The 24,775-nt window shown below is 39.8% G+C and overlaps 1 protein-coding gene across 1 annotated transcript in view; it reads right to left on the bottom strand.

Annotated features, from left to right (window-relative positions):
* adcy5 (adenylate cyclase 5) overlaps positions 1-24,775 on the bottom strand; it is a 71,420-nt gene that overhangs the window by 23,243 nt on the left and 23,402 nt on the right. The window contains exons 2-4 of the mRNA XM_054615127.1: positions 13,228-13,377; positions 12,307-12,428; positions 2,275-2,386 (exon numbers count right to left, since the gene is read on the bottom strand). Of these exons, the coding sequence (XP_054471102.1) occupies positions 2,275-2,386; positions 12,307-12,428; positions 13,228-13,377 (384 nt within the window). The remainder of the gene's footprint in view (positions 1-2,274; positions 2,387-12,306; positions 12,429-13,227; positions 13,378-24,775) is intronic.

Raw genomic sequence — 24,775 nt, 5'->3', positions numbered from 1 at the left:
CAGCAACCTCCTGTTCTGAAGAGTGAATCCAAAGCTGCATTCTCTCTCCTGTCCAGCAGGGGGCGACTCCTCTGGTTGTATAGAAGTCTATGAGAAAATGACTCTACTTCTCTCTTGATTTATTCCCTCAGTAAACATTGTAAACATGAGTTTATGGTCTCAATCTCTAGTTTCAAGTCTTCTTCAATACAGCATGATGTTCATTTAGTAAATGATGCTCCATTTAGAGTCAAACAGACCATAAAGCAGGGGATGCTTTAGGGCGGGGCTACACACTGATTGACAGGTCCACACCAGAGACGTATACGGCGTCTCTACGTCACTCCTCCTCAGTCCATATATGGTCACTTCCTGTTCACTGGTTGCAAAAAAAACAAGATGGCATTTTCTCATAGACTTCTATACAACCAGAGGAGTCGCCCCCTGATGGACACTAGAGAGAATGCAGCTTTAAGACAGGAAGCGTCGACTTCATTTTTCAGAACCGGAGGAAGCCGCCTGGTTTCAATTCATAAAAACGGTTGTTTTTCAAACTCTCATTAGTTGCATCTTAGCAACGATAGGGTGTGTGTGTGTGTGTGTGTGTGTGTGTGTGTGTGTGTGTGTGTGTGTGTGTGTGTGTGTGTGTGTGTGTGTGTGTGTGTGTGTGTCTATATCTGCAGGGCTTGGGAGAACGCTGTGTCTCATGATAGCCACCTGAGTATCTCTGTAGCACATGGCTCTGGGAAAATACACAAAGACCTACTGTGTAAAGAGCACAGACAGAGTGTGTGTGTGTGTGTGTGTGTGTGTGTGTGTGTGTGTGTGTGTGTGTGTGTGTGTGTGTGTGTGTGTGTGTGTGTGTGTGTGTGTGTGTGATACACAGATACAACAGTACATCTGGCGTGGACATACGAGTGTCAGTCCTGGCTTACAAAGCCACGATGCCTGTTTAACTCATGAATATTGATTAGCACGTCAGTTCACCTTTTCATAAACAAATGTCACACGTTGATGATTAGCTTCACACACAATGAAGCTTCTGGATCAATATTCATGAAGCCCCCGTTCAGATTAATAGAAAATGAACATATGTCTGGCTGCAGGATAGTGATGACTGATAAGAAGTGGATATTTATGGAGCTCTGTGCACATGTCTGTATTCATGCTAGCATGGGCTGATATGTATTATTAACCTTTTTCTGCTCCAGTGTTGAAGGAGAACTGCGGCTAAACCTGCTGTAATGTAATCGATCTGGGAATATTCTCACCGTCAATTTTTGTCCACTAAAAGAGCTGTTTTTTAATTCTGATAAAACAGATTATTATTATTATTATAAATGTCTGACAACATTATGCAAAGAACCCTGAGAAATAAAACCTTTGACTTTACCTCTCTCTTTTATTGATTGTGTTATGTGTCTCTGAGGAAATGTGAGTGAAAAATGTAGCTTAGTGTTTCTAAAAGGTTATTAATGTCATGGATGAATATGTAAATTAACTTTTTTTCAATGTGGATGAGGCCGCAAGATTTCAGAGCGAGACAACGAGAGAAAAAGGTTCTCAGGAACTCTAGAATGAGATCAGACTTGTCTTTTTATCAAACATGAAGTCACACAGAAGGGCAACTGCAAATGCTTCATAAGATATCGGTGTTATTGGTGCCATTCAATTCCAAAACATGTCATGTTCAGGCAAGATCTTGATTTCTTTTTAGTTTAGAGCGTATGATTTAAATTTAGTTTCATATTTTTTCTCATCATTGTCTATCAACATTGTCCTAGTTGCCGGTGTTTTTGGTATATAGCAAAAAAGAATAAAAATTAAGTTTAATGAAATCTTAAAGTAAAAAGGTAAAAAAGAAACACCAAATTATGGTTTAAACACTTGTCAAATTATCATTTCAAGTGTTCATTGTAAAAAGAAATAGCAGATATCTAGATATCGTTATAGAATCCTCAGTGTAAGATATCTATATTATATATTTTGCTTGAACATGACATGTTTTGTTTGTATCATCTATAATGTTTGTTACATTTTCTGCCCATTGACATTTAAAAATCATTTTCTCACTTGTTATCTTAATAAGCATCCTTTGCATTGGATGAATTTCAAAAAGAACAACATACATTTAGTACGAAATAAAGCCCAGTTTGTGGCCTTCACATACAGCATGCGTTTGTGTGCGTGTGTGTGTGTGTGTGTGTGTGTGTGTGTGTGTGTGTGTGTGTGTGTGTGTGTGTGTGTGTGTGTGTGTGTGTGTGTGTGTGTGTGTGTGTGTGTGTGTATTCTTACCGCTGCCAGCTTGTCAAAGCGTGCAAACAGCTCGTTGAGGGTCATCACCAGCTCCTGAGCTGTGCACTGAGACGCCAGGCTGGTGAAACCTTTAATGTCTGCAAATAAGATGCTGCAGAAACACAAAGACAAGAGACAGAGAGAGAAATTCACTTTCTCATAGTTTTAGGGATGAAATGAAACACATGGAATTATTCTTTCTCAGATTATGCACATAAACATCTCTGCAAACCTGCACAGAAAGAAGTGGATACATATTACTAAGAAGTAGAAAGAGCTAGCTAGGCAGCTATGTACAGTCCAGAGCACCATAGCTGAAGTCCTTTTCTACACATTGGATTGAACAAACTCTGCAGCTGCATGTTTGATCTCAGTCCAAAGGCTTGTTAGGTTAAGTGGCGTCTGAGGCCCAATCCCCATCTCCACCCTTAAAGGTTCAGAGGCTCGCTCCCGTAAAGTCTGTGAGGGTTTAATTCTATCCCGCTGTCAGATCGTAGTGTGTTTGAGGATCTCTCGCAGACATTTTGAGCCCTTTATGAACACTCTCTGTGAATCCGCATTTCTGCAGACTTTCCCCCAAGGGCATTACCCACATCTGGTGTTAAACCCGGGGAAGCAAGGAGACATGTTCAGCATTTACACAGTAAGATTAACGATCAAAGACGGAACATAAAAACACATGTGTCAATCACAGTGTAGCCCCGCCCTGAAGCATCCCCTGCTTTATGGTCTGTTTGACTCTAAATGGAGCATCATTTACTAAATGAACATCATGCTGTATTGAAGAAGACTTGAAACTAGAGATTGAGACCATAAACTCATGTTTACAATGTTTACTGAGGGAATAAATCAAGAGAGAAGTAGAGTCATTTTCTCATAGACTTCTATACAACCAGACTTCACTCAGATGAACTGGAGCTTGCTGCCTGGTTTAAATACAGGGGATTGTTCGAGGTGTCTGATTAAATGACCTCCTGGTCAAGATGCACCACTGAAGCCATTGATGGAGATGAAAGCTGTGAGTTTGTGGTTGAAGTGTCTTTGTGCAGACGTGTCGGAATAGAAACATAATGCCTGTAATCTGGTGATAAAAGTACTTGATATAGCATTTTGTGCTGATGAGGTCTTGTCCTGGTGAAAAGGCATGGAGAGTGTGTGACGGAGACCTAACACATGTACTTTGCACTTCTCTTTCCTGAGAACACGGTAAACTGATACAGCAAAGGTCTCTATGTGTGAGAGAGGCGTTCTCATTACTCTGCTAACGGAGCGGACAGATGAGCTCACGGGGATGAATCGTTTCTATCAGATGGAAAACGAGGACAAAGAGGGCTGATGGGTAGAGCGCGTTCATTTATATTACATTTATTTGTACAGCCACAAATCACAAATGCCACAGAGGGGATTAATATCTGTACATTTGACAGAGGACTTATCTCTGTCAAATGTACAGATGTCCTAAAACAACAACTCTCAAACTGGTACCTGAACGCCTCCAGTCGTTCTGTGAAGCATCATAACCGTTCACCGCACAACGTCACAGCTCACGCCCTGCACCTCTTTTTTTTGCATATTTATTCTCCGGTCACTGATTTGCTCCTGAGGGTGAAACATGTGATGGACTTGATGTAGTTTTTAACACTGTTTTTTTTATTTTTTTGCAGCAGAGTTTGACTCAGCTCCTTGTGGGATCCCCAATGATCAAATATACTTAAAACAACCTTTGTAGAAAAAAAACACCATATTTTGTTTCTGGCTTCCTATTACGGAAGTCATTATTTTACGTCTTGACGAGAATGGGGGCAAAATATGTAAAAATATTAATAGTTGACATGGCATTGACACTGTTTTAGAGAATAGTGAGCTTTAAACTTTTTATCAACAGTTCGGTGGATCAAGAAGACTTGAAACTAGAGATTGAGACCATAAACTCATGTTTACAATGTTTACTGAGGGAATAAATCAAGAGAGAAGTAGAGTCATTTTCTCATAGACTTCTATACAACCAGAGGAGTCGCCCCCTGGTGGACAGGAGAGAGAATGCAGCTTTAAGACACTTCTGAATCAACTTCTAGCGCTCTCATAGCCTGAAGGCCAGATATGGAACAGTTTCCAGACTATAGAAGTGTCTTTCTGAGTCAGACCCCCAACAGGAAGGAGATAAAGAGAAAGCTATAAATAAAACAAAGGTTTTTTAGACCAAACAAGCTCACATGAATCTCACAGGTTGCTGTTTCCAAGAACACAGCGTGTTAGTACATGTGTGGGCCGGAGCTTTAACCGGTTATGTTCATATATGAATGTAATAAAGAGTGAGTTCTTTATTGTCTGAGGCAGAGTATTTCCACTTGGCTGCCCACATGTCAAGAGCACTAACATGTTCTAATGAACCCGGGGTTCTCAAGACGCCTAAATTTCCTCAATTTGGATCTCCGGCTGAAAAGGATTAAGAGTCCTCAGTCTGGGGTACACATTTCTGAGAATAATTGATTTGTTTTCTGTGAACTGTTGCATGGGAGGCCGAGAGAAACCAGACACTTGACCAACAAGTCTGAGTTTAAAGAGATGGTGGAAGAGGAAGGAGAAAGAGAGAAATGAAAGGATGGGAGGAGGGAGAGAAAGGATGTGAGGACGCAATAATGAGGGATTCTGGACTTCAAAATGGCTCCAATTCATTTCAATTAAAGTTGTTCAACCGGAGACTTTGTTTACATACTTTAAAGGCGACATATATTGCTCATTTTCAGGCTAATTCTTGTACTTTTGGGGTTCTACTAGAACATGTTTTCATGCTTTAATATTCATAAAAACAGATTATTCTTCTCACACTGTCTGTCTGAATATACCTGTATTCATCCTCTGTCTCTTTAAGGAGACAAGACATTTAACAAATATATATCAACATGAAACTTCCCCAGTTGATTACTGACATTAAGGTCATTATTTTCGTATTACATGTTTTCTAAAATGTTATGTTTAAATATGCAAATTAGGCATTATCTAATGGTAACTTTTGGAGAATTTATGATAAATCTACAGAAGCAAACAGACAAAGTAGTAAAATAAATGTTTTCTTTCCACTAGTCTGAAAGAAGACGTGTTAAGGAGGAATAATAGATGTATAGTCTTTTAAAGACTCAGTTATATAAGCTTTCTTACTCTGAACTTAAAGTGTCAGAAGCAAAGGAAAAACATTTCATTAAGAGATAAACATTACAGTAGAAGTCTTCTGATTGCTGAGTCAGATTTCAAGAATCAAAAACTGTATTAACTTGTTCAGAATGTATATTTTTGCAGCATGAAAACCTGGACTCTCTCCGTTTTAACGATGAAGCTATTAATAGTCTAAGAGGTGTCTTTAAGTCCCATTTAACGGTTCCCGTGGCGATGAGTCACTCGTTAGTACACGCAGCATTAAATCCTGTAAGAGGCAGCGGCTGCAGAGGAAATCCTGGAGCGAGTCTCACAGGAGGAACAGATGTATAAAGACATTTTGTTATTTGGATGAAATAAATAAATGAAAGCTGCTTTGTCATGGTTACTGTGAGGTCCAGTTATTTGATGCCGTGTCCTTCTCTGAACCCTTTAAGGATTGAAGGCAATAACTTTTTACCAACTGATAATTGTGAAAATATGCATGCCTTGGAGATAAATCCATGATTCTCTGTTTGGTTCCAGTTTATATTTTGGATGAAAGAACATTTAATTTACCGTGTGGTGGGTTTATACTGGTTTAAAGTTAAACTGGTGACTTTATCGACTTATTTGAAATGTCTCAGACACTGGTTTCTTCTGTTAATGCTGCTTGCCTGTAATGTAATCCTGCAAATGTCCCCGCTGCGGGACTAATAAAGGATTACTTATTTTATCTTATCTTACACTCACAAAAGAGAGCTTTATTCTTCAATGGGGATTTCCTGATCCACCCGCAGGACGCTCGCAGTATGTGCAACTTTTGCAGACTGCAAGTTATATAAAAAGTTACATGGAATATATGCATCGATAGACTAGACTCTTATCTTTTGGGTCAATGTGGTCATTAAAATAATTAATGCACAGCAAAGTAAAAACTACCTTTAAAGCCAGACCAAGATGTATTTGGTAAGAGACGTTTAGTTCTCTGATATAAAAAAGGATCGGTGGAGACCAGGAGTCATGTGACCGTGGTGGAGTTCCTTTACAGCCTAACGTTAGCTTCTTACTTTACACTTCAAACATCATAAAATTAAAAAAAAACTACTAATAATAGTAATAATAATAATAATTAATAATCCAAAATCAAATGGAAGAATCTTATTGGTTTGTGGAGGGAACCAGTGATGCTAAATATCCGTTGGACTATGGAAATACTTCTTCTCTGCAGCTCTCTAGAGTCCGAGCTTTTAAATAAGGTGATGAACTAATGCTGATGGCAACGTAGACATTTATGTTCTTCTTACAAATATTTAAAAAAAGAATACAGAATATAAGCAGTCCCTTGCCACCACAGCAAAATCTGTTCTGGGTCAAGAACAAACCTTGACCCCACCGCTCTGCAGGTGTCCAGCGAACCTCAGCCAGGAAGAAAATCCCACACAGACCCTCCAGTCCTTTCCATCGATGTCTGGCTTTTCCCGTTATTCCATTTATCGGTATATCTGTCTTTCCCATCGCTGTGTTCATTTCCTGTTCTTTTATTTCTCTTGAAACCCCCTCTGTCATTCTATTTTAGATTCTCGGCCAAACTTGTTGCATCCTCTCTTTTCTTCAAAACCTTGCAGTACAGAATACCAAAGAAACACAGTATGACTAAACATCTGGACAGCTGTTTAGGATGGATTCAATCCCTTTCAGATGGATTTGATCACATGCAGAAAGAAATTAGGAGGTGAGAATCTTCACTAGCTTCACGATTCGATTATTATCCGCATTTCAACAATGCAAATAGAATCCAATTTTTTTGCATAAAATGGCTGTAAAAGCCAAGTTCAATTTGCAGTTAAATATTTACATGTTGAACTTTAATCAGAAGTACTGACTCTCATCCCGATCGCCTCACTGCTGGAGGTAACGGTCTGATGGAGCCAACAGATAGTTCAACAACATTCCTTTTAAGGATCATAGTGGCAAACTATGTATGCTTGTTGCTGCCTGCTCTACACTGCTGATCCTCAGGTCATCAGCACAACAGCCTTTTGTCTCACACACACACACACACACACACACACACACACACACACACACACACACACACACACACACACACACACACACACACACACACACACACTAAAGCCGTGTGCTTCTGCTGCACAGTGACAATTCTTGTCCAATGAGAACACAAAGAACAAAGGTAAGGTCAGTTCCCTCTAATTTGCGCTGTGTTCTTTCAGTGTGGTTCTCTTCAGGGTTCTGCTGGCCTACATAGTGTTTCTGTCTGAGAACGTATTTCACAAACGCTCCCCGGCAGCGTTGAAAACATCCGCCCCAAGGCTCCTCTTGCATAATCCCTTAGTCAGCACACACCGTGGCCTCTCTGCTGAAGCCGCAGGACATCATTTCAGTCTGGAGGACAAACACAAGTGGGGATGCTACAGTGTCTGGGGGAGGAGGAGGCAGAATGTACCTGATAATGGTCGAAACTATTCTTTCTAAAACTGTTATGATGCAAACTCTGACTCTGTTTACATGAACGCTAATATGTTACTATTATTCAGAATGTGCCACTATCAGAATATTATAAAAGCACTACTGTAGTAGCTCTGTTTCAGAACTCTGATGCAGATCTTCTGCACTAATCAACCCTCTGTTTGCCCTCTGCCTCTTCAGTCTGAGCAGTGGGAGCTGTCACTTCTCTTCCTGTTGTTGCTCAGCCTCTCAGCAGAGCCCCAATTACCAGAAGCCACTGCCCGCCCCCCCGACAGGCCCGGTCACACCTGGTTAGCTACCCATTAACCACACACTCATGACCACAGACAGGATTCAGCAGAGCTTGGCGGATACAGCTAATGTGCCGCCTACTCTTCTGTGAGTCACAACAACAAAAAATACAACAGGACGATTTACAAAACCAAACCAACACCTCTCCTTCTCTTTATCCTTTTAGGTCTCTTTGTTTGTTTGTTTGCTGGAGCTGGAAATGCAGATTACTGTCAGTTTGTCTCTTTTTACTTATGTACATCCTCACAGGTAAGAACCATGGACAGATTACTGAACAGGCCGGCCAGACAAGAGGCCAGGGGTCAAAAGTGAAAGGAGCCACCCCTGGGCTTCACAAAACAAATGTCAATCAAAGAGACGCGTACAAACCAAGAAGAGACTCAACATGACCACAAAGAAACATAAAACAACTACAATGTCTCACAAATCAACTACAGACCCACAAATATGACTACAAAGAAACAAACACCAACAGAAAGACCCAAAATGACGACAAAGACATTCAAAATGACTTCAAAGAGACCACAAATGACTAGAAAAACTCACAAAACTACTTCAAAGACACTCACAATGACCAAAATGAGACACAAAGCATCTTCAAAGACACACAAAACAACTACGAACACACTCAAGATGTGTACAAAGACACAGGAAGCAACTACAAAGACTCACAAAACTACTACAATGACGTAAAAAAATGACTTCAAAGGGACTAAAACAACTACAAAGACACTCAAAAGGACTACATAGAGAAACAAAATAAACAGAAACATAATGAGCAAAAACACAAAACTATAGCTAAAAGAGGCTAAACAAATATAAAGTCTGTGTGTTTAGCTTCTGTTTAGGAGAAAGGTAAAGTACGTCGAGGGGCCTTTTTGCGTAAATTGTCTCATAATCCATCCATGTTTAAAAAACTAGTTATAGGTACTGAATTTTGACAGCTGCAGATGTCCAAATGTCTTCCCCCCGGCCCAAACTATCTGCACCCTTTAACTGAGCTGAACTCTTAAAAGGCAACAAATCCGGATCATTTCTGTTAATGATCACATTGATAGTGATGAAGAAGACCTTTGTGTGGAGGAGCTCCAGCGTACGTGACCTGATGCTTTGACCCCCGAGGGTTTAAAGGGACCGCATCAGAGCGATAAAGGGATTATGTGTCGCGGTTTGGGCTTCCACCTGACTGTCACAGCTACAGGCCACAAAAACGCTCCATGCACAGTTAGAGATGTGAGCTGCTGTTTGTGTGTCAGCCTGATGCAGTGTTCTGTTTCTCCACAGGGTGGCGCCAAACCAAACCACAGCTCCTTATACTGCACCTGTCCTCTGAGGTGTTTTCATGAGCTCAGTGTTTCACAGTTAATAGAGCCAAGACACATCGTACAGACCCGAGAATGTCCCGGTGATTCAACACTTCATCAGTGAAAGTGTAAAGAGCGTTGGACAAAAGACAAGAGACACACAACCTTATGAAACCGGGTCAGAGCCTGGAGGAGGAAGAGGTCAAAGTCGTTAATGAGGAGGCATGAACTCCACGTCAGAACAAGACATTTTTTGTGTGCACAACAAATTATGGAAGCATGCATTCATCAAATTTGACAAACAAAATACGTTTTTCTCGTAGACTCCTTTAAAAAAAACACAGTAGGGATGACAAATTCTTTTTCAAAAAGGTATTTTTAGTTTGAACTGCCCTTTAGACCATGTGATAAGAACTGGACCATCTCCATGACAACGGAGCAAACACCACGGGCAGCGTTGCTTTGCCTAAAGGGTTAAGTTTTATGTTTTGTGGGGCTTTACTTTGCTGTAAAGGCACCAGACTCCTTTGACAAAAATTTTTTATTTTAACTTGCTTGTTTGTGTTATTTGTTTCCGTTTTTGTTACTTTTGTTGATTATGACTTTTGTATTTGCTTGTAATAATGATTGAGGTGAGATTTCTCCTACAAGCTCTGAAGCATTCTTTAAATATCACATGCACAGCTGTGTTTTGTTTTATCTGCATCTAAATCTATTGTGTGACTTTTGTGAATCTGAATTAACCTTAAAAACACCAAAGTCACACAATAAAACTAACTAACTTATGGAAGCAGAAGTAGAGCAGTAACTCCTGTGTTCTGAAAAAATAAATTATTGTTTTTGTCAATGGAGTCTGGTGTCTTAAATAAGATAAATAACATTTAAGCATACATAACGTCTTTGTTTCCTCATCAGAAAGGTCTGTCTGACAGCGAGGTAAAGAGGTGAAAATAATCTAAATATATAAATAGCGTACACTTAAACTGTTAGTATAGAATAGTGGTCAGACTTTACTCTCATTTTTAAGACGACAACCATAAATAACACTCTTAATGAATGTTAGTACTGTATGTAAAAAAAACAGTGTGAAGAAAAAATACTCTGGGAAAACACCATGCAGCCTATTTCCATGGCAACGCCGGCACTTCTCCCTCCTCCACTGCCGGCGCTGGTGGGTGGGCTGCACCAGTGAGGATTAACCTGGATTAAACCAGGGTTTATTTTACACTTCTGTTGAACCAACATGTTAAAACGTCGACGCTGAACATGTGTTCGACTCGTGTGTGTGTAAACTGTTTGATGCACACACCTCTACCTGACACTTATCAAAGGTCTGAAGCTGAGACAGAGAACACACTTCTGTGATTCTCAGCTGTGAGTTTACTTTAAGAATCTATCGTACGTCTACGCTAAATATGCATCAAGTTGCACAAACAAGTACTCATCTAAACAAACATTCAGATAATCAATATTTAGCTAAACCTAGTGTTAAACTAAGCAGATCTGTCTTTTTTTAACACTCAGGTGCACAAGAAGGTGTTTATTTTATTTTATTAGTAGTTTAGTTTAGCTGAACTTTAATAAAATACTTTTTATCAGACTTACATCTAATCCCAGCTGATTTGCATACTTTAAATTAGTTTCTGGCTGATTAAAAACATGGTTTAAAAGTTAAATATGAGCTAAAATCACCTTAAGATATAGGCCAGACTGAATATGAACCATATCAGGATGATCATTGAGAAAAAGAGCAACCACAGACGGTTGTATTTGATTAAAAAAGGTTAGAAAGGCAGACCAGCATGTCACTCACTTTTATTTATATGAGTTTTCTGAATGAGATTCAGCAGCAGCTTAAAAACTCAAAATCATCGTATGAGTAACTGGAGCTGAGCACATCCATGTTCTCCAAAACAAACACTATTTATTAGTTAATAAACTACTTCTGTACAAGAAAGTCTTGCTGATGAAGCCTTAAAAAAAAGGTTTGTATCAGCAGACATGTTTAAACCTTTGAAGCCCAAACTGTTTAGGGGAGTTTTTTGTTTCCTGTCACATTTATCTCTGTGTTTCTGACTTTCACTTAAATATAAAAGTCCTGCTCCTCTATGGAAACAGAACAATCATGACTAGAAGAAGAGATAACTCAGACATGTCTTTAATGCAGAATAACACAGTTATAAGGACATAAATCAGAAAATAAATAAAATAATCTATTTTATATTCTATTTTACAAAAATTGGAAACCATGGAATCTATATATCCCACATTTTTCCAGGTATCCAAGTGTTTCCGATGTTCAGTCAAAGATTCTTTGATTTTTTGTCACATGACTGTTGGTCTCAGATGAATCAATCATGTCTTCCTAGTTTCGCTGACGAGCTCAGAATTTAATGTTTTTTACAGAATCTGTTTAAAACAAACGGTTTATTTGTGGCGAGATTTTAATTGAGACATACAGAATAAAAAAAAATGTTTTCCTTTTTTCTGACATAAGCGTTCATCAGACATGATGTGTTGAAGGACCGTCAGAAAGGTGAACATCGTATAATAATGACTGTTTTACAGCTTATTGTCTAAAGAAAACATGCTTTTTTAATCCCACCGGCGGGTTCATTATTCATTTTTGGTGCGTCATGAGGAAAGGTGCAGTGATTTATATTTTCATTTGAGTGCAGAGTTTCTCTTTGTTCATAAAGGGGCTCGTGGAGATGTTATGAAAAATGTATTATTTATAGCAGCTTCAATGTGTTTCCCCTCATCATCCCACCTCCTCTTCCTCCCGTGTGTGTGTGTGTGTGTGTTTTACCTGACGTTGTCGTGCTTCTGGATGTAGATCTTGTGAAACATCATGTCCTCCTGCTTGGCGTTTATGTCTGCTTTCATCTCCATGGCAACGTGTCGGGGAAGCACTGAGAGCAAGAGACGTTCCTGCAGGAGAGAAGCGTGGGACGTTAATAAGAGCAAGGTAAGCTAAGAGGGTGTGTGTGTGTGTGTGTGTGTGTGTGTGTGTGTGTGTGTGTGTGTGTGTGTGTGTGTGTGTGTGTGTGTGTGTGTGTGTGTGTGTGTGTGTTGTATTTCAGGTTTGACAGAGGAGGCAAACTGATGTCTTTGGATGAAAAATGAATCACTTCTTTTAACTAAAGTGGCAATCATTCAGATTTCTGTCCTCGTTGATTTAGAATCAGAACAATTAGAGTCAAAACAACAGATTTGTGCTTTTTGAATTTAGCAGTTTGTCTTTTGGAGTTGTTGATGAATGAGCTTCACATTTTCTGAGTTGCATTCATAGTTCTATTTGTGTACAATGGAGAAAAACTGTAAAACATAATTTTTTTACAAGAATGGCTCCATAGACACCCAGTTTGTAATACTGCAAATATATAAATATTGCAATACTTTCATCGGTAGCCCATAGGCTCAGTCAACTTCAGGGTTCTTAGTAGAACCCCTTGTGTGGGTTGTAGATTAAACGCTTGAAATATTGAAGTGTTCTTGTTAGAGCCCCCTGGTTCAGTTTCAGATGAAAAGCTCAGACTATAGAACCCCCAGTGTGGATTATTGATCCTCCAGAGGGGGTTCTGTGTGGAACCATTGAACCACAGAAGGGTTCTCTGAACGACAGAAGATGAATCCACTGCACACACTCATCAGAGATCTTTTCTTTCCAACAGGAGGTTAGAATTCAAAAGTTTGAATCTCATCACCAAAGTTCCTCATGGGTTCTCACCTGCTGCTGGTTCTCTCTCTGCGAGTGCAGGCGGGCCTGGATGCACTCCCTGGTCTCCTGGAAGGCCTGCCTCTGGGAACCCTCGGCGGGGTAATGGGTGCAAACCCCCACGATGTTGGTGCAGGAGAAGATCAGCACGTTGGACACTATCTGTGGAGGACGGAGAGACAGAACCAGTTAGACATCCATGAAACATTTATATCTTTAATATATCGATATCATGATATGAGTAGATATCATTTTAGATTTTGAATTGTTTTAAAGGCTGTATTGCAGTGAGATGATGTAATTTTACTCCACTTTACTCACTAAATCATTATATCCCCATTATTAAGGATTATTTATCAAAAATCTCAGTGTATAAATATTTAGTCAAAGCCTCAATAGTCTCCCCTACAATATTTTAGCAATATCAATATTGAGGTAGTCCGTAATAAATATTGTGATATTGGATTTACTCTTGATTTTCACGCATCCAGCTGAGAGATTTGATGCCCTGTTGAATATTAAGGGATTCGTTTATCTGCTGCTGTTTGTATGTAACATTGACATCTTTTCTGAGGAAAATAAATGCGTAAAAGTTCATTTAGCTTCTCTCTACAGGTTCAACAGGCCTTTGACGTTTCCATGTCTAAACATCTGGGGCCAGATGTGATAGATACTGTACACCGAGGAATGAATAAACTGAGACTGGGGTTCTGTTAGTGTGACGGAGAGAAGGTCAGAGGGTTTGTGTCTCAGCGTTCACAGAGTAAATGTGTTTGATGTAGCCGTCAACTATTAAGGTAATTGCCTTTTATTTTGACAATTGATTTTTGAAGAAAATAAAAGTACAAATTCTCAGATTCCAGCTTCTTCAAAGTCATTTTTTTCTTGTTTCTTTCCTCCTCTGTGACAGTAAACTCAAGAAGTTTGAGTTGTGGACAAAACAAGACATTTGAGGACTTCATTTAGAAACTGATCAACATTTTTCAACATTATTTGTCATTTTTACAGACCAAACATCTGATCAATTAATCCAGAAAACAGAGAGATAAAGAATGCAGCCTTAGTGTAATGCATGTTTTCCAGGTTGACGTTATGTCACAACAACCAGCTTTCTTGTTGACTGATGACACAGAACAACATGAACGCAGGTGTTTATGAATCTGGAGCAGAAATGTGAACATAAATCGTAGTTTTTAATCTACACCTGGTCCCTCAGGTAGGTCTTTGAAAACGTGTTTCTGTAAAAGCAGCAGGAGGAAGGGAAAGATCGCAAAAACTGTAGTGATGCATGTTCATATTGAAAATCCATCCAAGGTTCCACTTAATGTAATCCATAAAGAGCTGAGGTTCTACCCTTAACCATTTGAGCCAACACACGCTGCTCCACATCAACCCGGCCCTGTAGGGTTCTAGATGAAACCTTTGGAATATCAAAGTGTTCAGGGTAGAACCCCCGAGGTGGGTTGTAGAAAGGAAAACCTTTGAAAATCCCATCGCTTGGGTTCTAAATGAAACTCTTGGAATATCAAAGGGTTCTCAGTAGAACACCCTGGGTGGTTTTTAGAATACCCTGAAATGCTTCAAATATAAAAGCGATCTAGGTAGACCCCCCCACTGGTTGGGTTCTAGATGAAATGTTTGAAATATTGATGGGTCGTTGGTAGAACCTCCTGGGTGGGTTCTTGATGAGACCCTTGGAATATTAAAGGGTCTCGGTAGAACCCCCTTAGTGGGTTTTAGATGAAACCTTTGAAATATTAATGGGTTCTAGGAATACCCCCCTTGTTGGGTTCTTGGTGAAACGCTTGGAATACAAAAGGGTTCCTCGTATAACCCTGTGCGGGTCTCTGTCACTACCCTTTGAAGGTGTAGAGGTTCTGGATAGATCCTCCAAAGAGGGTTCTGGGCAGAACCATTACACCACTGAAAGGGTTTCTGTAGAACGTCTTATGGGGGTTCCCGGTGGAACCTTTGACAGATGGTTCAAGGTGTAACCCTTTGTGTTGGGTTCTAGGTAGAACACTTTGAAAGGTATACATATGGAACCTTGAAACCAAAAATTTAAGGGGACAAGCCCAGGAACCCTAAATGGTTCTAGTTAGCACCTTTATTTCTAAGAAAGTGCTTTCAAAATAAGGTCAGAGTCTGATTGTTTAAACCGTTTGATTTTCTGTGTGACTGTCGACGTACTTGACGTTCTTGTTGCCTGCTTAGGGAGAACCCTCTCTCTCTGCATGCTTCCATGTTTTTGCATCATTAAAAACTTCAGGTGTCATAGACGCTGTCAGCGTTTCCACCAATCAAACAGCTCGCTGGCTGTCATGTGTCTCCTCACCAGAGCTATTGAAGACATTGTCTCCATTCAGCTGCAGCCATAGAACCATCTAAAGGTCTGAATCACATTCACACCACGGGCCTCTCTGTTGCCGGAACAAACTGAACAAACACAGCACGTCTTTATCAAGTCACAAAAAATCTCCATGTTAAAAAAAAAACTCTAAGGGGAGGATTGACTGGCGGACAAGTGAGGAAGTGAGGCACGACCGAGGAAAATAAAGAAACGAGGTGTGAGACAGAGAGGGAGGTTACTCTGCTATTTTCTTCTCATCCAACTGAAACACTGTGAAGCTCAACAGGACTGAAGAGAAATAACATGACAAAAAGCAGCAAAGCAGAGGTTTATGTTCTGTACTATGGCTGCTTGAATATGTATTTTAACAGAAGTAATCCTAGTTCAGCCATAAAGACTTTTGTCAAGAGTAAATCAGGTTATAAAGACGGACCAGTAAAGCTGTATGAATGGGTTTAGAGCATAAACTGTATGTAAGAAGTGGACGTAGTCGTCATTTATCGGTTTAAGGACGGATGTTTTGAAACCTTGAGAACAGCGTTTTGGCCGTCGCCATCTTGGCTTTTTTGCAACCAGTGAACAGGAAGTGACCATATATGGAGTGAGGAGGAGTGACGTAGAGACGCCGTATACGTCTCTGGTGTCGACCTGTCAATCAGTGTGTAGCCCCGCCCTAAAGCATCCCCTGCTTTATGGTCTGTTTGACTCTAAATGGAGCATCATTTACTAAATGAACATCATGCTGTATTGAAGAAGACTTGAAACTAGAGATTGAGACCATAAACTCATGTTTACAATGTTTACTGAGGGAATAAATCAAGAGAGAAGTAGAGTCATTTTCTCATAGACTTCTATACAACCAGAGGAGTCGCCCCCTGATGGACAGGAGAGAGAATGCAAGTTTAAAACACTTCAGCATTTGCTTCACTTTTCAGAACCGGAGGTTGACGACTTGTTTGGAGTCAATAAATGAAAGAATCAATGAGCCACTGATGCTGACTGAAATCTGCTGACCCTGCCAGATCAAAAGAAATGTTCCATGATCAATTTGCAACCAAATACCACAAACAATCAAGGTTGTATAATCACAAATATTTTGAAAAATCCTTTTAATATGAATCCAAAGATTTGGCAGGAGCCTGCTGATACTCTGTAAATGTCTGCGTGTTAAAAACCCTAAAAATGACAGTGAGGATCGAAGACTGTCCCGATATGACATTTAAAGGTGGTTCCTCTTCCTTCAGTCGAGTCATCCAGCCGGCTGCAGCTGCACACGGAGCTCCACGGCGGCCTCCAAAGCATCCCTCCCCCACGCTGCCATGGAAACGGCACGCATCAGATAAAGTCTTTCAACAGGTCAATACAAATATTACCCAGCAGCAGTCTTATTCTATTAATACTGCCGGCGCTCACCCACGCCTTATTTGGAAAACCGATGGGCTATTCCTCAGCGCGGAGGGACAGAAGAATACAGATACATTATTTAAATCCAGAGATCATCCTCAGGGTAAGAACACACAGATCTATCACATGACTGATGCTGATTATTGGATTTAATAGATTAATAAATAAAAGTCTTCTTCACTTTACATATAGAGATCAGTTCCAGTAGTTCCTCTTAGTGATTTATTCCTACAGAAAAATGTCGGTTTTCTTTTAAAAAATATATCACTTTAATATCAATATAATATGTATAGAAGGATTAAGATCAAATAAACACATTTATGGGGTTATGACTACTGCTAGCACGATTACACTGGCTACCTGTTACATTGGGATTGATTTTTAAATTATTTAAATAGTTTTTAAGGCCATAAATGGTGTAAGCACCCTCACACCTCTCTGACTGATTATCTGAGTATTTTCTTTAGGTCGTCAAGCACCAAAAATGATTTACATTAAGTATGATGAAGCAGCCTGCTGTTGTTATGCACCAAAATATTTGGAAGAAATTCACATTTTAAATAGGGCCAAGCTTCTTGTGTTTATAGCTGTAAGAAAAAGATCGAAACTTTTAATTGATTCCACCTTTATCGAACAGCATTGTTATTATTTAACATTTAAACGAAAATGACCTCTCGAGCTAACAATGGCACATATAAATGAAGGTGGAAACTGAATAATTGATTAATATGCTCTGACCCTCGTGCATAAATAAATAAATAGAAAAAAAAACACTCAGGAAGGTCATTCTCACAAAAACCTAAATTCAGCTTAAAGTCCCAAAAGGACGGAGAAACCGAGACAGAGCGAACGCCCGGAGCAAACTGCTGCAGATGATGAGGGTGATGATGCTGATGATGATACACAAACAGCTCAATTCCCTCTGAGGAGCAGAGATGTGACGCTGCACTCCAGGCAACAACACAAAAAGACGTCTGTCTGACGGCCTCCCACAGGTATCCACTCTGTGCTCGTCTGTTTGTCCTTGTTTCTACTATCAGCGGTTTAATGAGGCCGACGCAGCGATCAGCAGCAGCTCATAAACATTCTGTGTCTCCGTTTAGCACAGTGGCATCAATCAATCAATCAATCAATCAATCAATCAATCAATCAATCAATCAATCAATCAATCAATCAATCAATCAATCAATCAATCAATCAACAAAGTTTGATTTACCTAGCACCTTTTAATTCAACTTGCATTGCTTTACAAATGATTGAGAAGAGGAAAACAGGATGAAAATGGAGAGAAAAACAGGCTAAAGAAATCTAATTACGTTAAAACTAATTAAATTAACCAATTAATAAACATAAATACATAAAAATAAAATGGAATAGGAATGGGAATTGTAATAAAATTAAATATAATAAAAATACAACTGATAAAAGGATCATGTTAAACAACCGTTTGCAATTCAAAGTGCTTAAAAAAATGATTGGCAGGACAAAAAAAATTTGACTAATGCAAAATACGCCAAATATAAAATAAAATACATCACTGAATTAATTGATCAGTAAAATGTTAGAAAAGTAGAAAAAAGTAGGAATAGAGCAAAGAAAGAAAAGAAGCAATGCCAAAATACATACTGAAATTGTTTGAAATATATATATTGTTATTTGTAAACCATAATGTAATGTAACTATCAATTTTCTGAAGTTTGAACACCAAAAATGTAATGTTTTTTTCCCCAAACAGTTTGTCCCAGAACCATTTTGTCAAAAGTCTGACTAAACCTCATCATCTCCTGTAAAAAACACGTCTCCATTAACGGTCATTTAAAGAAGGCAGAAATAAATCTCTTTTATCTCCAATAAGTCTGCTCATTAAGGAACGATGACAGTAACCATGGAAGTGGCTGGTCCAGCGTTATTTTAGTGGCTGATTAATAATTGCCAGCAGAGGCCATAAAAACACATAGGCGTCAATATTTACCCAGCAGGCTGTGTTTTTACCCTCCAACGTCTCTGCTACACCTTTTCTGTTTCAGTGTTTCTGACTTCCACCACACGGCGCCGAGCTTCGTCTCCACGTCTGAGCTCCTTTAAACTCCTGCACCACACAACCAGGCCAAACCAATCAAAACCAATCTAAACCAAATAATGCAAAACCAGACCAAACCAGACCAATCCAATCAAGACCAACCAAACCAACTCAAACCAAACCAAACCAAACCAAACGATATCAAACCAAACAAAACCAATCCAGACCAGACCAAACCAACTCAAACCAGACCAATCCAATCCAATCCAGACCAACCAAACCAATCAACACCAAACCAAACCAAACCCAACCAGACCAGACAAAACACCAAACCAGACCAAACCAATTCAATTCAAACCAGACCAATCCAGACCAAACCAATTCAATTCAATTCAAACCAGACCAAAACAAACCAAAACAAACCAGGCCAGACCAAACCCAACTAATGCAGACCAAACCAAACTAAACAAGACCAGTTCAAGCCAAACCAGACCAGACCAGACCAGAGCAGACCCAACCCCACCAAACCAGACCAAAATACACCAGACCAATCCAATCCAAACCAAACCAGTCCAAACCCCACTGTGTTAATGCAACATTCTGTATTTCTGAGGACACATCTTTGATCCGTAGAGAGACGATGTTTTGATGAGCATGTTACCGTTATGTTAGGTCTTGTTAAAGGTCAGAGAAGCAGGTTTGTGACCTTCTGAATTGGGGATGTGAAGAAAAAGAGGCGGTAGAGCAAGAGGAAATGAAACAAATACAGTTTACAAAATAAAAAACAGTCACAGAACATTTCTTTTTCTACAGAAAGTCTTAATAAATATACATAAAAACAAATGTGTTAACCTTCCTTTCAAAATAAAATTCCTTCTAAATCCACACAGGATTCAGGAATTATGAACTCCTCAAAGACGGCTTAGCAAATTATTAAACGTATTCATTCATACATGTTATTTTAAGGCTGTGTTCTAGAAAATCCACATTTACAAAGCTCAGATTTGTTGTTGTGTTTTTCTAATTATTGTGGGAATTGATCACAAGGGGAACATTCCTCTGATAGTCAGTATTCAGACAGGAAGTGGAAGTATTAAAAGGGTATTTTGACCTAATAAAACACAGAGTGCCGCTACCATGTAGCTTTATGGTTAGTTTGAGGAACATTATTACGTTAACGACAGTTATGATTTGCTGATATTTCAATTAGTGGAGCTCCTTAGAGACCATGCATGGCCTGTAATTAAGCAATGACTCATCTACCTCTCTTTGTGAACATATTAAGGAAATTAGAAAATAAATGGAAGTAACAACCGATTGTTTCGTTTTGAAATTAAAACTACTGCGATCGCAAGATCACTAATTTCCTGGGGGAAAAGACCATGAACTTTATTTTGAGCTAAAAGTGGATGACAGAAATAAACAGGCCTCTGTTATCTGTGTTCTGGCCTTTGGTAAGAACCACAACGCTGTGTCAGTCCCATTATTACTTTTACTTCTGATTAGATTATTCAATTGATTACAAGTGTACAGCAGCACACTGAGGCACATTGTGTGCTGTGAGGAGAAAATGCAGGTCATGTGCTTCGTGCTGATTACTGAGAGCAGCCCTCTTTCTGCAGGCCAATGTACGAGAAGGTGAAAGTCTCTCACGTGAAAGCCTGCAGCTGCTTGTTGCCGGGTTTTACCTCGAAAGCAGTCAGCTGCTTTATTAATGCCTTCGTGACATTCAGGAGCAAAACCTGAGGATCAAACTGCATGAACCAGGTTCTGTTCTGCGTTTGTTATACGTTTCACATCACTATGACAATCCTGTCACACTGCTGTTATTCAACTCCTGTGGGATTTATGCTTTGGGAGGAGGCAAAGTGCACTCTGATGTACATTAAATCAAACGCGAGTTTTTTATCAGAATGTCATCACGTAGAGTCTGCGGAGTTACTTACATTATTCTTATTAACAGGATGATGTGAATGTGCACAGTGTACGTGTAGTCTGGACTCATTTATTCATCCATTAGCCAGAGAAAAGTAGAAATGAACAAAGACAGTGATGCTTTTATAAAACACGCATCTCTGCTTCACTAATAGACGCATACATTCATCTAAAAAGAAAGCTAATGGAGACTAATAGAAGTTCAACATTCAGTAAAACTCACACCAGACTCTCTAGCGTATAAATGTTTGCATGTTGTATTGAACATGATCATGTACTTGCCATCATTTAACATGAATTCTGTGGATTATATAGATAAATGCTACAATCCACCTTCGATATACAACAAACAACTACATAAAAGCAGACTTTATTCATGGTGACAAGTCAGTTTTTCCGTTTCTCCTTTTCTCCTCCAGGAACACTTTAAGAGCATTTTTTCTGTTTCAGCACTAGAAGCATTTTTTCCAGTCCTGTGAGTTTGGTGCGTTTGGTGAAGTGTGAAAACTCATTTTAAACTTGGATCCACCACAAAGGTTTGGTTCAAGCAAGATCTAATGTGGTTTATTTATTGATTAGTGCAGCTTTAAAAGGTGTAATGTTCAATATCTGGCCAGCTTCTCCAAACAAATAGGAAGTAGAATTTCAGCTTTACTACTTGGTCTAAACAATCTAGATTTACAGTCATCAGGGAAGAAAATAAAACATCCAAACAAACTGCTGAAACTCAAGATAACCATTTTATAAAAGTCTGTTAACTGTGACGCTTGATACTTTATCTATTGGATTAAACCCAGGCGGTAACCTCCGGTTCTGCCGAGTGAAGCCAATACTTCATGTCTTAACGCTGCATTCTCTCTCCTGTCCATCAGGGGGCGACTCCTCTGGTTGTATAGAAGTCTATGAGAAAATGACTCTACTTCTCTCTTGATTTATTCCCTCAGTAAACATTGTAAACATGAGTTTATGGTCTCAATCTCTAGTTTCAAGTCTTCTTCAATACAGCATGATGTTCATTTAGTAAATGATGCTCCATTTAGAGTCAAACAGACCATAAAGCAGGGGATGCTTTAGGGCGGGGCTACACACTGATTGACAGGTCGACACCAGAGACGTATACGGCGTCTCTACGTCACTCCTCCTCACTCCATATATGGTCACTTCCTGTTCATTGGTTACGAAAAAATACAACATGGCAACGGCCGTTATCCAAGATGGTGACGGAGAGAGTGCCAAACTCGATGCTTTAAAAAAAATAAATCAGTGGATGTGTTATTGACGAGCCCTCAGGCAGCTCTACGTCATAGTCCTCTCATGATGGACTAACTTGATACTACAGTGACTCTCTATCGCCTCTCCAGGTTACAAATGGTATTGCAAGCCAGAACGAGCTGGGGCTAGCTGGTTAGCATGCTAACGTCACTAGAAAGATGCGTCTGCATTCGGTTTTCTTGTGTATTCCTCTTTTCAACAACCAACAAATACAAAGTCAAGTAACTGACCCCAGACAAAGTGTGAAAATGTTCTAAATGTCACAGCCTGCTGACATCTCAAGAGCAAAAAAGCATCGAACAAAATGTATTGTTCAGAAACAACATGTGAAGAAGAAGTACTTTAACGGAGTTCGGCTTTGACTGGGAATATTTCTGGAGTTCTAATTCAACACAGGGGCACAAAAAAGCTTTCAAGCAGCACTGATGCCTCACAGGAGACGCTGAACTCCAGGGAACTCAAAAAGGTCATTCTGTGAGTCATGCCTTTGAAGAAGAAAGACAAGCCCACCGACAACCAACATGAAAAATTAAACGTGCTTTTTTCTTCTGTTGCTTCAAAAGAGTAGGGACAGAGAGGGGACGCTGACTAACTGGAGATTCTACCAAATATAGACTCTGCAATTCAGCAGCGGCCGTATGGGAGAAACGGCTGCAGGGTCTCTTTGATGTCAACACCTAGAAATAAAATCTATTTTCCGCCAGAGCTTTGAAAAACACAGGAAACAAATCCATATTTTAATATCCCGGTAGGTCAGTGAACCCAGCGTTCAGCCGTCCACCTTGACAAAAGGAAGATATGACGACTCCTAGGAATTCTCTCTGCCTGCTCAGGTTTATTCAAAGCCGGGAGGTTAAAGGATTCAGTCCCTCCTGTTCTTACCTGAGGCCTCAGAACCAACACAGCCTTTATATGAAGTGGTCTAAGACAATGCTGGAAATATCCTGTAACACACTCGCCGTGTTACAGGAGAAGCCCGGAGCTTACGGAGAGAAAAGAAGTGGACTGAGACGGCGTCCTTTAGTCTGCCTGAGTGATGAAACACCATGAGAAGCACTGACGGGTGTACTGGGACGACTCCTCCGTTGGGAATACTGTAAGTGCATTCCCATGGCTGATGATGGCGGTACCAACAGCACTACCTTTAAAGTGACCAATAGAACGCTTAATATGATAAAGGTGCATGACCAAGTGCTGCAACAACCTGTGGAGCCTTCACACAAAGTGCAGGCCGTGATTACGGAATTTTCTAGTGCACAAACCTCGCCAATAAGTTTACGCTGCTAGCAACGCTGTCAGAAACGCTGCTAGTAACGCTGCTAACAACGCTGCTACCAACGCTGCTAGAAACGCTGCTAGAAACGCTGCCAATAGCGCTTCCTGTGACACCGTTCTCTTACCCACAGTGACGGGATGCATCGTCACAGTAGCGTAATGCCCACCCTCTTGTGACTGTTATCTCTGTTAGCACTGCTGTTCTTAGCGGAGTTCGAGTTGTTAGCACCGTTAGCGTCTAGCAGATGGCTAGGACGTCTCAATGTTCAGAGCCGCGTGCAGTCAGATAATCTGGGCTGTATTGGTGTTAGCTGCTGCAGCAGTGAGCCAATCACACGTTGCATTACATTTAAGAAGGCTTGCAAGGATTGGCTGCAAGCAAAACCACTGATATATTCATTGTTTTTCTAAATTTGTACACAAAAAGGATACATTTCTGGGGGTTTCTTTACTGCTTGTTACTGGGTTATTCCCATCGATACCCGGCAGTAATTTGGTTTAATCATTTTAACAACAAATTTGCAGAAAAAAAAGAATTAAAGAATGACCAAATACAATGTTTATCCCAACATTACATTCTTGGCAACATAACCAATTAAGACCAAAGCACACTAGAACCTAACTTGACTTTATAACTACATGTATCATTGTACTAATTACATTTCTGATAAGTGTAAAGTGATTTAAGGAAAATGTTAAATTAGTTCAGCTTTAAAGGAATACACTAGCCCAGCTCTGTGCAAAGCTCAAAAATCTACCAACCAGCACCTCTTAAGCTCACTAAGTCACACGTGGCACCTTGTTTGTTCAATCTGTACACAAAGTGAAGTGTAAAGAAAACAGATTGTGGTTTTATTGGGATTAACTGCGGGTTAACTGAAGACTCAGCAAAGCATGAGGAGGAGGCTGACATTTGGTCGGAAAGAAATACGGAATAGATGTGGTGGTGGAGGACAGACGGTGATGGAGGTAATTATGGGAGTCCAGTGAACTGTAACACAAACTCAGTCTGCAGAAGCTATTAGCAGCAATATAGATTATAGTTTCGTCAATTGTTTAGTCTATAAAATGTTCAAAAGACTTAAAACCATAAGCAAAACATTTTCATATTGAACTACCACCAATAGGAAGCTGTAATGGTGATATTAGATACAATAAGCCAACAAAGAGCAGTTTGTGCAGCTGTATGAGGCTGACTTTTATATTAAATTAAATAATACGCTGCTATAAACACTGAGGCACATTGCAATATATAAACTGCAGGAAAGAGCGTTCACTGTTTTGGTTTCGGATTAAATGTCTCG

This window comes from Anoplopoma fimbria, chromosome 16, assembly GCF_027596085.1.
Source record: "Anoplopoma fimbria isolate UVic2021 breed Golden Eagle Sablefish chromosome 16, Afim_UVic_2022, whole genome shotgun sequence".
NCBI classification, from domain to species: Eukaryota; Metazoa; Chordata; class Actinopteri; order Perciformes; family Anoplopomatidae; genus Anoplopoma; species Anoplopoma fimbria.
The sequence above is the reverse complement of the archived record's forward strand: the minus strand, read 5'-3'. Positions and strand labels throughout refer to the sequence as shown.